General features: G+C 38.2%; 3 protein-coding genes across 24 annotated transcripts in view; 1 reads left to right on the top strand and 2 right to left on the bottom strand.

The window, feature by feature from the left end:
* Positions 1-3,741, bottom strand: part of LOC120782816 (phosphatidylinositol-binding clathrin assembly protein LAP) — a 50,939-nt gene extending 47,198 nt beyond the window's left edge. For 16 of the 21 annotated variants that reach the window (XM_040115308.1, XM_040115313.1, XM_040115319.1 and 13 more), the window contains exons 1-2: positions 3,529-3,670; positions 792-1,245 (exon numbers count right to left, since the gene is read on the bottom strand). In XM_040115308.1, the coding sequence (XP_039971242.1) occupies positions 792-927 (136 nt within the window). In that variant the 5' untranslated portion in view covers positions 928-1,245; positions 3,529-3,670. Of the gene's footprint in view, positions 1-791; positions 1,246-3,240; positions 3,317-3,461 lie in introns of those variants that run through there. The other 5 variants (XM_040115328.1, XM_040115310.1, XM_040115312.1 and 2 more) reach the window with 5 other exon arrangements.
* A 6-nt stretch (positions 3,742-3,747) lies between these two features.
* LOC120782818 (probable arginine--tRNA ligase, mitochondrial) lies at positions 3,748-6,206 on the top strand. Of its 2 annotated transcripts, none has more exons than XM_040115331.1 (4): positions 3,748-3,867; positions 4,265-5,405; positions 5,482-5,851; positions 5,917-6,206. In XM_040115331.1, exons 1-4 carry the CDS (start codon positions 3,748-3,750, stop codon positions 6,068-6,070), a joined length of 1,785 nt encoding a protein of 594 aa, XP_039971265.1. In that variant the 3' UTR covers positions 6,071-6,206. The 2 variants fall into 2 exon arrangements, with proteins under 2 accessions (XP_039971265.1, XP_039971266.1); XM_040115332.1 differs by lacking the exon at positions 3,748-3,867 and adding an exon at positions 4,076-4,169.
* Positions 6,207-6,227: 21 nt separating this feature from the next.
* On the bottom strand, positions 6,228-15,773 carry LOC120766361 (28S ribosomal protein S9, mitochondrial-like). The gene is made up of 4 exons (XM_040091791.1): positions 15,662-15,773; positions 6,845-6,870; positions 6,388-6,550; positions 6,228-6,319 (listed from the first exon to the last, which is right to left on the bottom strand). The coding sequence occupies exons 1-4, from the start codon at positions 15,771-15,773 to the stop codon at positions 6,228-6,230; spliced, it is 393 nt and encodes a 130-aa protein (XP_039947725.1).
* Positions 15,774-17,370: the final 1,597 nt, after the last annotated feature.

Raw genomic sequence — 17,370 nt, 5'->3', positions numbered from 1 at the left:
AACAGGCGTGGCTGTGGTCCAATTAGAGTTTTATATCTTAATTTAGTACTTAGTCATAGCACTTTATATGTTTTCGGTTAATGGCGTTTTGAGGGCGTGACAATGGTCCGATTACTCCTATCTACGAACTCCTCCTTAGTTTTTTGCCAAGGAACATTTGTACCAAGTTTAATCAAGATAAAAAATGAACTTGATTAAAAATTCACTCAAGTTACAGCATGCAAGACGAGCGGACGGACACAGTCACCCGGATTTCAACTCCTTTCGACATTCTGATCATTTATATACATACATATGTATGTATATAACGATATAGCTTTAGGTGAACAAAATTATTTTACACTGTATCAACATGTTTCAAGCGTAAAAAAAAAGTAATAAAAAAAACTAACAGCAACGGTAAAACTGTTGAATGTAAATGATTCATTGCCAAAACACTCCATCAGATGTACTATGTATGTACATATGACATACATACACCAGTATGAACGAATGTCCACATACAAAGTGTATTGAGATACATACATACATATATCGAACCTGCATACAAATCCAGACGAACATTAAAAACGAAAACACAAATATGCATACGAATTGCTTACATATTTACAGTTACCAGATTGAGCTGCAGCAACATGTGATTGTGCATGCGTATGCTTTTGACCACACATACAAATTTATGAATGCATATTCATACATACACATTTAGGTATACTATGTTTCATTTAAGTTTTTATGTACTACGGCAACTGTATATGAAGGAGTAATTATGTATATACTTATGTACTTACAATCCAAATGTTTCTTCTTGGGCCCGATGCACTCCTCTGTGGTGGCCTTGCACACTGACTTAGCCAGGCCTTGACCGGCCAAGCTATGCCGCGCTGCCAAGAGCCGATCGTTGATGGTCTGTCCTGCCATAGTCATGATGCTGCCGCTTTTTAATTTGCTGTGCGCTTTGCTGGTGCTATCTTAGCAGATCTAAGCTGAAGTTGGACTTGAAATCAGCGCTGGAATCGTTATGGTGTTTATATTCACTGATTGACAACTATTATTACTGTTTGCTTAAAGTTCCGTTATTTCCTTTTTTAAAATTTTTGTTTATCACTTTCCGCCCTACGTTTAGTGGCGAAGATGGGAATTGAATTAAATTGAGCTCAAATGGTTTGATTTATTTTGAGGTTGAACTTATTGAGTGTTGAGTGACAATTTATTTTTTATTTATAGCACGAGTATTGAGTAAATCTGTAGTTATGGTATTAAGAATAATATGTGATTTTAGGTTATCGAAATAGTTAAATATTACTTTTTTTGATATTATTTTATATTTTCGATCACTAATTTTCTTTATAAAAATAATGACAAAAAATATATTTGCATGCTATGTATGTACATATATACAAAACTTAATTTAAATGAAAATATGTAACAATTTATCTCCTTTAACCAGATCTGGTTCACTTTAGATAAACATGTTACTAAATAATAAATTAAATTACAAACACGTTTTAGCACTTGTTTATTTTTATTTTATTTTATTTTTATGGTAACAAATATTGCACTTTTATTTTTTATAACATTTCTAAGCGCTTACAAAAAATTTGTAAGAACTGAGCATATAAAAATACTTGACTAAAATGTTAATAATTTAAAATTTGTGATCCGATTTCGGCGTTTAGGCTTCATTCGCTGATTGCAACTAGCAAAATTGAACAAGGCGTACAAATACTACAAATGTCTGTATATATGTACATATGTATGTACATATGTAAGTTGAAGCCGTTTTAATATTTTCTTATCTGAATGATAGTTAAATATTTTAAAGGGGCGTTATAATACCTACTGCAGACATACATACAAACATATTCAGTCATGGACAGAGAAATAACACACTTTGAGGGTGTAATAAAATGAAAACAAATGGAATTTGTCATTAACATAGCAAAAATTGAGGAATAAGTACGAAAAAATTAACAATATTTTCCAATAGCCCCTTTTAATAAAATTTGTTTGCTTTCAATTGCGGATTTTGGTCTGGACATATGTACATACATAAGTATGTAGATGTATTATAGTGTTATTACTCTTAAGAACTCTTTTTACAAAATTTGACGTCCTTTTCATCATCACAAATCATTATCCTTTAACGGAATCAGCTTACAGTTATATGTTGCGGAAGTCTACACTTATACTCACGTAGGAAACTATTGCGATTCTATTATTTGACAAAACTACAAAATGATTCGAATAATTTATTTTAAAAGGCTACTATTTTTCTGTCCATGAGTGTATATGTGAACATGACATTTAAATTTAAAATTTACCTAAGGAGATATATTCCTATATTTTCGGTTGGGTAACAAAAGATAATCTTAGCTCTCAACATTAACTAAATATTATTCAATTATATGTACAACATCTGCCTAAAAATATATTATGTATTAATGACATTCAAAAACTAAATCATTTACCGTATGCGAAGCGGGTAGAAAAGAGTACAATTTGTTTCCGAAATGAACCTGTATTCTCGTAGAGAAATGCAACAAAATGGTTTGTGAATTTGGAGATTTCTGACAATTATGATAGCTAGATTTAATTAAAAGAAATATGTTAGGCAACGTTTTTTTATGTTCCCACAGCTTGCATGATGTATGCCAACGAAATCGATAATCTAAAGCGTCGGACAAACTGACGCCCCGTTAAAGAACAAAACTCCCCCCTACATTTAAGACATAATGTACTAGCATACAGTCAACATATAGCGTAGTAATATGTGCATACATATGTATCATCCTTGAATAGAAATAAAATCTTCGCTTCTGACTAAATTCGTACAACCACATATTTAGCTTTATCAAAAGAGTAGGTTCCTCCCTCCAAAATTTTTCAAATTAACCACCCTCAACATCGTCTTGGAGAATACTTTCACAATGACTTTACTACAAGGCGCGTGAATAACTGGCGCAGTTCAAAGCGCTACGTTGACGTTGTTGAAAGCGTCAAGCTTGACGCTGACGTTGGCAGTGGCAGTGGCGCCACAAAAATCAATGCCTGTCAGCTGCAGCTGCACCTGTGCTCGTTCGCAATTTCCAAATGATAACTTCAAATGTAGTATATTTTTCACTTTTTTAAGAATGACGATAATTAAAAGTTCATGGCACAAAAACTGCCAACAAGGCAGAATACTCATTATTGCAGAACATATTTAACTGAAGAAGTACCATATATTGTAATACCCACTAGCTATATGTAGAGCTTTTGGTTGGCCACAATTCGATATAGCCACAGCCACGTACCACACGCACTTGCCTGCTCTTTAGACCTTATTTGTTACCAGCGAAGATGAAGCACCGAAAACTCACACGACCTAAGGCTATTAAAATTATTATTCTTCAATTTTTATTTGCACAACAATTTTCTTGCCACTACATTCATATCTGTCGATATATGTATGTACGTACATCTATTTTTTCAACGTCGTTTCGACATTCTTTCTTTTACTGATTGTTAATCCACATTGACACTCACTTTTTTATCTTTTTCCAACCAACTGGTTTCGGCTTTTGCACAGCGCTTTAAATATTTATTTAGTTTGCACCAACAAATTTCTTTCACTCAATATTTTCTTTTATAATTGCTATAGCAAATAAAGTTTAATCCTCACAATTTTGTGTGAGTTTAAATTTTATTCTTTCGATTTTTCCAATTTGAGTTCCAACACCTCTCCACTATTTCTTTTAGCCGTGTATGTGTGATTCGTGTCAATCGTTTGGGAGAAAAAACTTTCTGGACGTCGATTTTGATTCCTCTGCTTGCGCTGCTGCTGCCACTTCCAATTGGATTCTGTTTCGTTTGACATTTATAATCGTATGTATTGCCACCCGATTTTTCTCAGTTAAGTACGTTGTCAGACTTTTACTTTAATAATATGTTTTATTTAGAATTACGACTAATTTAATTTAGTAAACACGTTTTAATAAATGCAAAATAAGTAAAAGTATCTCAACGAGGACTATAATATGAAAATTTATCGATCATTACATTTATTAGATTAAAATTTCATGAATCTGAAACTCTGACCACCAGCTGTGTTTTTCTTCGAATTGATAAGAACTCGAATATGAGTTGTCAAAATGAGTGCACGAATTCGCAGTGCTATCTGTGAAAAAGTAATTATTGTTATTAATTAAAAAATTCAAATAATTTTGAAAGAGTCATAAAAATCTAATGTCAAATATCGCCTGATGGTAAATTCTGCTTTCAGATTTCACAGGCAACGCAAATTACTCATAATGTATACCATGAGTTGGAGGTACCGGCAAAACGTTCTGCAATACTACAATGGACTCCACCGCCCAGTGAAATAAACCACGAATTACTTCAAATAATACCAAACTTACAATATGACAAATCCTTAATTAAAACGGTGAACCTATTACCAGCTAGTGGTAAAACTTCAGCTCGTGTGGAATTTCAACTACAAATGCAGTCATTTGCAGAGTCGTTGCTACAGGAGAATGACAAACCTGCGCCACGAGTAGGATCTCATGTGGTATTCGATTTTAGTTCTCCCAACATAGCCAAGCCGTTCCATGTCGGTCACTTACGTTCGACAATCATTGGAAATGTGCTTTCTAATTTACACCAGCATTTGGGTTATGAAGTAACACGCATCAACTACCTTGGCGATTGGGGTACGCAATTTGGTATGCTACATTTAGGCGTTCAAATGCTTGGTATAACAAATGAGCAGATGCGTGCTAAACCAATTGAAACACTATATTCCGCATACGTAGCTGCCAACGCTTTAGCTAAAACAGAACCCAGTATTACGGAGAAAGCAAGAGAATGCTTCACAAAGCTAGAAACTGGAACTGACGCTGAATTGGCGGGGCAGTGGCAAGAATATCGTAAGCACACTGTAACTGAACTAGAGATGGTTTATGCGCGGTTGGGTGTACGCTTCGATCAATATGATTGGGAATCGCAGTACTCGCAACGAGAAATCGGCGATGTTTTAGAGCGTCTGCAGGAACATGCACTTTTGCTAGATGAAAGTGATGGAAGAAAGGTAGTGGAAGTGGATGGAAGACGTATACCGGTGGTGAAAAGTGATGGATCCAGCTTATACTTAACTCGAGACATAGCAGCTGTGCTCGATCGATTTCGGCGTTATAACTTTGAACGAATGTATTATGTGGTGGAAAATGGACAAGCGGATCATTTTAATGCGCTTTTTAAAACGACAGCCGCTCTGACAACCGACATACCGTTAGATCGTATGGTCCATATAAAATTCGGACGAATACACGGCATGAGCACGCGTAGCGGCAAAGTAGTGTTCTTGCGTGACGTACTGAATGAAGCGCGTGATTTAATGCTTGAAAAGCAGTTGCAAAGTGCTAGTAAGTTCAAAATATATCCACTCCCTAAACTTAATACTAATTTCTCTCACTTCGTCTTTTATTTGCAAACTGGCAGCAACTAAAGTGGAATTGTCCAGTTCATCCAGTGATTATAAAACTGTTGCCGATATACTGGGTGTGTCGGCCGTCATCACAAATGATCTGAAACAACGTCGACAACGTGACTATGACTTCGATTGGAAAAAGGCATTACAAGTGAATGGCGACACGGGAATCAAACTGCAATACACACATTGCCGACTACATAGCCTGTTACAGAATCTAAAACATGTTGATACCTCCAACTGTAAGGTGGATGTAGCGCAATTATCGGAGCCTGAAGCACAAAACCTATTACATGAAATAGCTCGATTTGACCAAGCTGTGTGGATGTCGAAGCAACAGCTAGAAGCATGCGTACTTGTGAACCACCTATTCACACTTTGGTAAAAATTTAAGCGGTGCTATTTAAATAACGTTGAAGATATATATTTTTTTAAAACAATTTCAGCAACTCAACTAGTCGAGCTTTGAAACGCCTAAATATCAAAAATGAGGAAAGCCTTAGTAAACAACAAAACCGGTTGCTGCTATTCAGCGCCGCTAAACGTAACCTAAATACAGGCATGCGTATACTGGGATTACGTCCACTGGAACAAATGTAGTTTTCGTTTAGTTTTGCAAAGTAATATTTTTTTTTAATTTTGCGTGTATAAGCAAATAAATTTTTATTGTACTAATGATTCTTACAAATGTGCTTTCAAATATAGATTTTATTTAATATTTAAAAACACTTTAAATGCTTTGGGCTGGAGGCTATTTTTAACGCTTCTTCCATGTGTACTTGCGACGCGCACCTTCCTGTCCATACTTCTTACGTTCACGACGGCGATAGTCACGCTGCAAGAGACCAGCTACAACAAAAGGATTGTAAAAGGTGGAATTATTTATTATTATTAAATATGTCAATGGGATTACATACCTAACCGCATCGACTCCACCATTTCTTGATCCACGAAGCTGCGCAAACTCATTGCTATGCCCCAACGAATGGCACCCGCCTGACCAGAGGGCCCACCGCCTTCTACGTTGGCCTCGATATCAACTTTTCCAAGCATCTCGGCAAATATAAGCGGGAAAAGAACCTGAAAAAGATAGAGAGTTCATTTATTACTGTATTTATTTTCAAACTGACAGAAATACTATCTAATAAGCACAATAATTGTTGTAAAATGCTAAATTTACCAAAAAGAAAAAATGGAAATAGAGATGCGACGAATAAGCATCGACGTCAAGAACTTTATTTTGTTAAAAGTCTGCTGATGACAAGTTTCATAGCCGAAGCCGAAAATATACTATATCCTAATCGATCGTTGGAGATGTAAACAGCCTCACCAATCTCTCTAAGGTTAGCACAACAACTTTCCTAATTTATTTACTATGTTGATGTCACTGTCTTTAACGACTATGGGCGAGTTATATAATACGCCGTATTGATTGAATAGCTCCACCATGAATGACTTTCAGTACACGCTTGTTTGAATTCCTTTGTTCAGTTGGCAAATTTGGTCGGTGCAGATTTGGCAAGAGAGAGTTTTGGGCTCCTTGCGTGAAAATGCGAAATAGATGAAGGATGTAGGAGTTCACGGTTACTGATTTCAGTGCTCGAACTCGTAATAGCACAGATGATTACTTCATGGAACATGAAATTATCAGTCCCGTAGGAAACTTGGATTCTTCGATATCTACTCGTAAAGTTGTGAGATTGACAACGTCAAAAGCTTTCGACAAGTCCACCACTACTAGGATGATCCGCTTAAAGGGGGATTTTTAATTAAGCCCATGAGTTCTCTGAACGTTTATGTGCTATGGCGATGCTGTGCATTTTACGGTTGGTTGGTGACTGGATGGGATCAGATTGCGTGTGAAGTTCGAGAGAAGCAAAGCAAAATGATGGGCTGATATGATGATATGGTGCGCTTGTTTCTCAGGTTGCAGTAGTTGGATATTCTTCCGAATTTCTACATATCGAGTATCCGAAGACTGGTTAGAGACAGGTGGAGGACCTTGGTAAGGAGCTTTACTTTCGTCGAGCCTGAAATTTTGAGCATCGACATGTGTATGCCATCTGAGCCGATGAGTTTTGACCAACAATACAACGATGGTTCCTTGAACCACTTCTACGACGTAAGCAAGTGTTGCGCAGTTGTTCGGCGTTTTGCGCAACCGTCGGCTATATAAATTGTCGGCTATGGTAGCCCGCGCACCTCTTCGAGTTCGAGAGATATGATCAACGAATTTGATATCAAACCGGTTGTCGTGTCTACTCGGGATGGACAGAAATTTAATAGCAGTCTTTCACTTGCTTGCACCGGCAATGAGTTAACAAAAGTTCTGGTGTTTTACATATTTAGTCTGCTTATGCTGATCTAGCAGTTTTTAATCTCCAAATTCACATCCCTTTATTAATAATGTAGAATGTCGTTAGACAAGTATGAATGCCAAAGTTCATGGTGCGCCCCAAAAACGCTTAATACTAACTCTACTCATTTGACGCCCCTCTCCTTTTGGTCTGAATTATGGAACTGCACAAGTGAGAGCCATCCAATTTTCAACTAACTCAAATGTGTGAAAATTACGGGAAAATTGTTGTGATGCAAAAAGGTAGTTAATATATTTATATAAACACTCTTGTTGTTGTTGCGAAATATACAAACACTCTCCCAGGTCAGTTCATTTTGGAACAAAGGCAGACAGTCTCACAATGAACACGAACAACCACAAAATTCAGAACAATTACAGATAAGTACAATTAATCATCGACAGGCTGTCGCTTTTGCTCAAATCTGATTTTTTTGATTGGCATTGCATATACTGCCTGTACATATTGGTACATACAAGTACATATGTATGTATGTATGTACACTAGTAGTACATTCGCGCATAGAATGTCGAAATAGTATTTCATTTGACCGATTAAATGCCAAATAATGAAAAATTCAATTTCATGGCAATGTGAAAATTCGTAATTTCCATAACAATACAATTTCCTGTGCCAGCATTTACATATATTGCATTTGCTTATACTGACATACATTAGTATGTATACCTAGGTACCTCACTGATATTGCCGATGCAATTACACAAGTCGCCAAATAATTAGTTAGCTACTCTTTGGCCACCGAATGGGAACCAAAAAAAAATGGAAAAATACTTTTAAACAAATATTTTTCAGAAAGCTAAACTTGAAACGGTGGTTAATCTTGTTTTTCTTCTTTATTGGCATAGACACCGCTGACATAGCTGAGTTTACAACCGCGTGCCAGTCGTTTACTCTTTTCGTTGTTTGGCGCTAATTGGAGATTTCAAGTGTAGTCAGGTCCTTCTCCACCTGGTTTTTCCAACGGAGTGGAGGTATTCCTCTTCCTTTGCTTTCCGCGTCGGGTACTGCGATGAATAGTGTCAGAGCTGAAGTGTTTTCATTCATACGGACGACAGGACCTAGCCAGCGTAGCCGCTGTCTCTTAATTCGATGAACTATGTCAAAGTTTTTGTATATCTCATACAGCTCATTGTTCCATAGAATGCGGTATTCGCCGTTGCCAATGTGCAAAGGACCATAAATTTTTCGCAGAACCTTTCAATCGAAAACTCGTAACGCCGACTCATCAGATGTTGTCATCGTCCATGCCTCTGCACCATTTAGCAAGACATGGTTGATGAGTTACTTATAGAGTTTGGTCTTTGTTCGTCGAGAGAGGACTTTACTTCTCAATTGCGTACTCAGTCCGAAGTAGCACCTGTTGGCAAGATATTCTGCGTTGGTTTTCGAGGCTGACATAGTTATTGGCGTTAATTCTGGTTCCAAGATAGACGAAATTATCTACGACTTCGATGTTTGACTGTCAAGAGAGACATGGCAGCTAAGTCGAGAGCGCGACGACTATTTGTTTGATGAAAGGAAATATTTCATCTTATCCTCGTTCATTACCAGACCCATTTCCTTATACAGTCCTGAGAAAGCAGAGCTCCCGGCGCGGTTGTTCACGCAGCCGTATTTGAGGGGATATCAAATTCAGACTTAGCAGCATAAAGGCAGCTCCTTTTCATGTAGTCAAAAGCAGATTTGAAATTGATGAATTGATCTCCCTTCCGCTTTTTTGCTCTTTATTCAATGCTTTATAAAAAGTGTTATAGTGATCGGATTTAGTTCAAATATGCACCGTTTCGTTCGATAATCTGCTTCCATCTAGACGGCAACTTCATAATACCCCACTCGTAGAAGCCCTCCTCCTTATTTGCGAAGAACTCGGACAGCCACTTTTCACAAGCCTTTATTGAGTTCAACCTTACACCAACAAGGGCGTTCGCCATAGACAGAAACAGGTGGTAATCACTTGGCGCTATATCGGGGCTATATGGTGGATGCGATGAAACCTCCTATCCGAGCTCCCGTAGCTTCTAACGGGTCATCAACGAAGTGTCTGGTCTGGTGTTGTCCTGGTAGAACACTACCCCTTTTTGTTGGCCAATTCTGGACGCTTCTGGTCGATCGCCTGAAGCCGGCGGTCCAGTTGTTCGCAGTAGATGGTAGAATTAAGCGTCTGGCCATATGAGAGCAGCTCATAGTGGATGATTCTCTTCCAATCCCACCAAGCATACACATTGTCGTGTGTGATCCTTTTGTCGTCGCCAGTCACCATCCGCTTCAAAAGTGGGTCGAGTTCGTTCCGTTTCAGCAACATATCGCACGCGTTGGTTTGGTCCATAAGGTTTTTATGCGTCAAATCATGCGGCATCCAAACATCAAGGTTTTTTGTGTATCCAGCCTTCTGCAGATGGTTTAAAATGGTTTGGTAACTAACTCCCATGTTCTGGGCGATGTCACGAGATGCCACATACCGGTCTAACTCGATGTTTTCCATGATTTGATCGATATTCGTCGTCACAGGTCATCCGCCGGCTGGCTTATTCATGGTATCGTTTTCACCCGCTCAGAATCGTCGAAATCATTCCTACGCAGTTCGAAGTGATAGAGTACCATCCTCCAAAACACAATTAATTTCACGGAGCGTTTCACAATATCCAAACCAAACATGCATAGCGTAATTTGTATAGATGTATAGTATTGCCAGATACGAGCTCTGTAACGCTTTATACATAGCCGCGAAATTCAAAAGACAAAAAGGCGGCAGGGAGATGTTTGACAACCTATGTCGATCCTTTTTTCTCGGATCTTTTCCAAGATATGGCGCATGGTGAAAGTCTAGACGATTGCAAATTTTCCAGGCCTAAAGCCACACTGATAAGGTCCAATCAGTTTGTTGACAGTGAACTTCAGTATTTCACACAGTACACTCGATAGAACATTATATGTGATGTTGAGGAGACTTATCCATTTCCTGGTGTTATGCTTTTACTGCCATTTAGCAGCTTGGAGAAGTGTTCCCTCCATAACTTTAGTATTACTAGATCCCCTCTGGGGGTTCTACAATAGTATGCTCCGGTCTTTTGTTAGTCACCGCAGCTTTTCGTAGCATTTCCGATCATTAACTCTGTCGGCCAGCTTGTCAACCTCTTCATACTCACGCATTTCGGCCTCTCTTTTTTGTCTGCAAATGCGTCTCGCTTCCCTCTTCACCTTTACGAGGACATCAGCCCACTGGGCAGCGGCAACTTCCCAATTAAGGGACCGGAAATTCGAGTTGCAGTAATCATGCGTTTGCATGGTCGTCATCCAAAGGAGAGTCTTTCGCCCGAGGCTGTTGTTGCCTTTCCACGGGGGGTGTTTTTTACGTGGCGGGTCCCAAACTCAGCGCACAACCCTGGCGAAGGATAGTTCGCCTTCTCACATTAGCTCGCCTTCAAACGGATATTTTTTGTCTACCAAGAGGACACTTGGTCTAAGGCCGGAAGTCGTGAACTGCTTGAGCCATTTGTAAAATAATCGCTTCTGGCCACTCCCAATGGCGGTCAGGGAACTTTCCTCACTTACGTGAACTCATACACATCACTCCATCCTCCCTGTTCCTTGTTCTTCACCACTAAAATACACCCTTTATAATTTGTTTGTATGGAAGTCTTAAAGTGTACTTATTTTTTGGTCGAGTATCGTCATTTACACACTCCTACACTTATCTACACATGCGAGATACAGTTATGTACATATGTAAATTTTTCGCTTCAACGGTTATACAACATTTTAAACAATCGAACAGAGAATAGAACAAAACAAAAAAAATTAAACAACTTCGAGGAAATAAATGTACTTCCATTCTATGCTAAAGCAAGTGTTTGTGAACAGTAATTACTTTTTGTTGCGTTGAATTGACAAACGGTAATTAAATATTACTCATACGTACGGGAGAACTGAACCAATGAAAGCCAAATGCAAAGTATCGATGAATAGTAAAAAGAAAAATGTATAAATTACGACCAAATCTGCGTGACAGCAAACAAGCTTTGCCAATACCGCTTACTAAAATCCACCTGGCCGGTGACAAATAATCATTACATTTGCACATACATACATACATATGTATGTTAGTGATTATAAACAACGCCGTAGCTGTTAAACGGCATTCTTCCAGCAACACAGTGAAGACTTATGCAAAGCAATTACCATATTTAGCATTGTAATAAAATATTACATAAATGCTGGCGCAGCTCTGGGAAATTCTTATGCTGCATTGCTGTGTTGCGATGGACTGGAACTAGTAGTACCACAGCTGCTTGACTAGCTATACTGCAGCGATATTCATAAGAAATGCAAAGAACTTTGAATCCGATTGTTTGCTATGGAATAAGTGACTCAACTCTTTATCAAAACACTTGATTATATGCTTTTGAATATTTCTAGAAAACATACAAGGTCTGTCGCAAAAGAAACAGAACTTTTTAAATATAACTGTTTCTGATGGCACCACCTATTGGTGGGTATATGAAATAAAAAGTTTGATCTCTTATTGACATTTCGTAAAAATTTTAAGACAATTGGATAACTACAATCGATGTTATCGATCAAAAAGTGACAGCAGCTTTTGGTCATCGGTCGTAAAATGAATTTTGAACAAAGAGCAAATATTAAATTTTGTTTTAAACTTAGGAAAACATTTACTGAAACATTTCAAATGACGAAAAAAGTTTGTGGTGATCAGTGCCTATCCCGTAGTAATGTGCATGAGTAGCTTAAGCGATTCCAAGAAGGTGGTGAGGACCTCTGTGACGATCAGAAGTCGGTCGTCTTCAGAAGTCAAAAATAAAGACAATGCTGATTTGTTTTTACGATTCCGGGGATATTGTACACCGAGAGTTCGTCCCAACTGGCCAAACGATTAATGCTGTGTTTTACCTTGGTGTTATGAAGCGTCTTTTGTCTCGCATTCGTCGTGCTCGACCACAATACCGTGAGGCAGGGTCCTGGCGCTTGTTGCACGATAATGCGCCGTGTCATCGGTCGACGCTTGTCACTGTTTTTTTGACAAAACACTCCATATTAACGATTAATCACTCACCCTACTCACCTGATCTGGGACCCTGTGATTTTTACCTATTTGGAAAACTTCATTTGCCCATGAAAGGACACTGATTTCAGGACATTTCAGCTATCCAAAAGGCGACGACCGATATTCTCAAAAGCATTCCGAAAAATGACCTTAAACACTCATTTGAAATGCTAATTGAAAGCAGGCCCGACGATTTGAATTTAAGTAAACTTTGTGAATGATTAAAGCCAACCGTCAACAAACGGATTGGACCTTATCAGTGTGGTTTTGGACCTCGAAAATCAACAACTGCCCAGATATTCACCATGCACCAAAACTTGAAAAAGACACGTGAAAAAAAAGATCGACACACCCATCTATTCGTCGATTTTAAGACTGTATTTGGCAGCATGAAAAAGAACTGTCTCTATGCGGCTGTCTGAATTTGGTATCTCCGCAAAACTTATACGGTTGTGTAAACTGACGTTGAGCAATGCCAAAAGCTCCGTCAGGATCAGGAAGAGCCTCTACGAACCGTTCGATACCAAACGAAGTTTCAGGGAAGGCGACTCTATCGTGGGACTTCTTCAATCTGCTTTTGGAGAAAATGATTCGAGCTGCAGAACTTAATCGAGCAGGAACAATCTTCTAAAAGAGCGTACAGCTGCTGGTGTAACTGGTGACAATGATATCATTGGCCATAACAACCACGCCGTTAGTTCTGCTTTTTGCGAAATATCTCATGTAATCAAACAAGCAGTCGTTGCATTCGGGACTTGGCTCCAACGTCACTGTTGACAGTCATAAATTCTTAGATATTTTCGTCTATCTTGGAACCAGCATTAACACCACAACAACCTCGAAATCCAACGCACAATAACTCTTGCCAACAAGTGCTACTTCGGATTCTACAAGTCACTCATCATCCTCGTCCTGCTATATGGTGCAGAGACATGGACGATGCCAAAATCTGATGAGTTGACGTTACGAGTTTCCGAGAGAAGAGAAAGAGGAATACCTTCACTCCGTTGGAAAGAAAAGATGGAGAAGGACCTGGCTGCAGACAATTACAAACTAGTTCTTCAGTTTTTGAGATATCGCTCTGAAATTTTGCTCACGTCTTTTTCTCACTAAGAAGCTGCTCATTTGTCCGAATGGTCCGATATCGGATTACTATAACATATAGCTGTCATACAAACTGAACGATGGAAATAAAATGCTTGTATGAAAACATTGCTTAAGTCAATGATGCAATCTCCTAAGAAATTGTTTAGATCGGATTGCTATAGCATATAACTGGCATACAAGCTGAACGACAACCCATTATTTGGCAATTACATTTCATTTGCACAGACATAACTTAGAAATAGTAACGGTGCTTTCGTTTCATATATTTTTAAGTGAAACCAGATAAATCCAACTTAACAAGGGCGGGCAACTAAGCTAAGTACACAGTAGATAAAAAATAGTTGAATTTAAAAACAACAAAAATTGGCTTGGCCGCCGCAATAATCAATCAACAAGAAAAATACAAGGCTGCACTAAATGGCGAGGCGCTCAAAGGCAATAAAAAAACATTTAATAAACGGTTGTTAAGAAAAGTACTATTACTAAATCATTGCAATGCTTAAAATAAAACAAATTTTTGTTTTTATTGCACTGAATTATAATTTGAAACAAAATTTAAATGATTCCTAGGTAAAGACTGATCCATTTCGAGGTTCCCTGCTTTTTTAAAGAAAAAACACAGAAATTTCATTTTAAAGAACATTCTGTGGTATTTATTTATTTTTTTTTTGAGGATTATCTCCTTCAAATATTGACCGAGGCTATGATTTAGATGGTCCACCCGTTGAGTACAATTTTCGATGACTCGTTCGAGCATATCGACTGGGAACTAGCGATTGACACGCGTGATATTTTGCTCCAACGTCTGAATCGAAGCGGCATAGTCCGCATACATGAAAGACAGTTCTTCAATCTGTTCAGGTTGCTCTTCGCCTCAAATGGAGCAATTTTGCTTATTTACATACCCATTGAGCCAGAATTGGGCCTAGTGCTGAAAAAAATTTGACTTGAAATCTTCGTGCAACTTTTCAAGAGCCCATAGAGCGAAGCGATCTCGCTAGGGAAGGTCATGCGGCTTCAGTTCTTGCACTAGCTGATTTAGTATGCTTTTAATTTAAGTCTCGACGTAAAATGCGGCAAGTCGTAAGCTCTAAAGTAGGAATGTAGTAGCGTGACATCTTTGTTGGCAACTTGCAACTAAATTTATATTAGCATATTCTTCAAAATCTATGTCGTCCCCCACAAAGTAATCTCCCTCGAAGGCAATACACTTGTTCCAACGGTTTCTCCAATCCTCGAAACAGTTGAAGTAAATTTCCAGAATAGGTCTCATAGCGAGTAGCGATTCCCATCTAATGTCTTCAATCCGTTTCCCCGGAGCAGTCGTTTGAGTTTACTGAATAGCCAAAGGTCAGACGAATACGGTGGTTGTGGCCATATATTGGTTGAAATTTGGCGCAAAACTCACAAAGGATCAATGCAGTATCCGACGGTGCCTTATCGTGGTGCAAAAACCAAGAGCTATCGGCCCATAATTCCGGCCTCTTTTTACGAATAGCTTCACGCAAACGACGCATAACTCTCAAATACAACTCAATGTTGACAGTTTGGCCGGAGTGCACATACTTCGATAATCAAAGAAAACTGTCAACATATCCTTTATTTTTGAATTGCTTCGACGTGGTTTTTTCGGTTATGGCTCACCTTTGTCACGATATTTGGCCGATTCAACGTTTGTTTCTGGCTCGTAAGCATAGATTTGAAACTCATCACCAGTAATATCACGTTTTATGATATCCTGGTAGTCGAAAAGCATAATTTCACAGACGTTAACGCGACGCTGTTTTATGAAAAATTGAGTAATTTTTGGAACCAATCGTGCTTTCACTTTTCTTAGGCCGAAATGATCTTTCCAAAAGGTTTTGCTGATCCCTCCGATATTCTAACGATGACAGTAATCTTACTTATTGTTAATCGTCGATTCTTAAGCACCAATTTCATTTTTTTTTTTGACGTCTTGATGTGCAGTTGATGTTGACGGCCGTTCTGGACGTGGTTCGTCGTCAACGCGTTCTCGACGCTCTTTAAATAATTTGTAGCAATCAAAAGCACTTGCTCGCGACAAACACAAAAGGCTTTTTCCAATATTCTGAACGTTTCGACACCAGAAATTTGATTCCGCCTGCAAAATGTTATGGAACTTCTTTGTTGAGTAATTTCACTCATTGCAAAAACCCCCGAATGGACTTTATGTGCTTCAGAAAGACAAGCGTATATCAAACACTAATGATTATTTTCATGTAAGATTTGGCACAGTTGTCACTGACAGTCATGCCAACCTCGCAAAAAATTGAAATCAAAAAGTCTTACTATGTTTTTGCCACATTTTGTCATTAGAATTGCACAGCAAGCCAATTCGAATTCTTGCTTTGCTTTTGCCCGCTAATTTCGCTGTAGTTAATACTCGAATTTCAAGCGTGAAAATATGCCAAAGCCGCGGTTTTGCTAGCTGTCGCTGATCAATTAATTGCAATGCATACTAATATGGATAAAAGAAGTGTGAATAGTGCGAATTTGGCAATCAAATTTGTTAAATGTTGTTGCCTACCCAAATATTGTTGATAACCAAGTATGTATGTACATATGTGTTTCAAACGAACAATAAAACAATCTAGCCAGCAAACGAAAATACACAAATCTTATTAAGCCAATTAATCAATGACAATAATTGAGAAGGAAAAAAAAATATGTTAAGCGGGGAAACCCGGCAAAAATGTTTACCTATAAAACTTCAACATATACGAAACTCGTGTCTGGGTCATAAACTGGCGATGAAATTCAAGATGCTGGCAGAGGCAATATAATGGCTGTCTTCATCAAACGGAAAGTTGTTGGTAGCTAGTTTACACATACACACATATACTAAGTGTGCGCAGTAGCAAAGCATAAAACCAGGCAGGAAATATACTAATACTATACAAGTATAACTAGAAATTCGGGACTGAAATCGAACAAGTCAAAAAACGTCAGACTCGAGGCAATAAAAGAAAGCTTTATTAATTGATAATTATATTTCAGTAAATAATTCCGATTCATTTGTTCCGAACAAGTTCTGACAATAGGCATCTTAAGCAGTTATATACAGATAGAATTTTCGAGAAATCGAGAGATCGAATGTTATTTTCTTAATGTACACATGTATACATATTTAAGAATACACACAGAACATTTCACTTTGTTCCGGTGAATATTTTCAAAGTTACACGCAAATTTGAAAAACCGTTTCAAAGTGCTCGGTAGTATAAGGCCAAACTTTAAAAAGTCGGTGACCAACATTACTCCAAAACAAGAAAAAACGTTAACTTCGGTTGCACCGAAGCTTAATACCCTTCACAGGTGCATTTCTGTTAGTA

The sequence above is a fragment of the Bactrocera tryoni genome, chromosome 1 (genome assembly GCF_016617805.1).
Source record: "Bactrocera tryoni isolate S06 chromosome 1, CSIRO_BtryS06_freeze2, whole genome shotgun sequence".
In the NCBI taxonomy this organism is placed as follows: domain Eukaryota; kingdom Metazoa; phylum Arthropoda; class Insecta; order Diptera; family Tephritidae; genus Bactrocera; species Bactrocera tryoni.
This window is presented reverse-complemented; position numbering and strand designations above follow the sequence as displayed.

Coding starts and splice junctions, on each gene's coding strand:
- LOC120782818 (XM_040115331.1), top strand. CDS start 3,748: ATGTGTGATTCGTGTCAATCGTTTGGGAGAAAAAACTTTCTGGACGTC. Junction 5,406..5,481: donor AAAGCAGTTGCAAAGTGCTA/GTAAGTTCAAAA, acceptor GCAAACTGGCAG/CAACTAAAGTGGAATTGTCC. Junction 5,852..5,916: donor AACCACCTATTCACACTTTG/GTAAAAATTTAA, acceptor AAACAATTTCAG/CAACTCAACTAGTCGAGCTT.
- LOC120766361 (XM_040091791.1), bottom strand. CDS start 15,773: ATGCTTTTCGACTACCAGGATATCATAAAACGTGATATTACTGGTGAT. Junction 6,871..15,661: donor GGCCAAATATCGTGACAAAG/GTGAGCCATAAC, acceptor ACTCGCCCATAG/TCGTTAAAGACAGTGACATC. Junction 6,320..6,387: donor GGTGGAGTCGATGCGGTTAG/GTATGTAATCCC, acceptor CTTTTGTTGTAG/CTGGTCTCTTGCAGCGTGAC.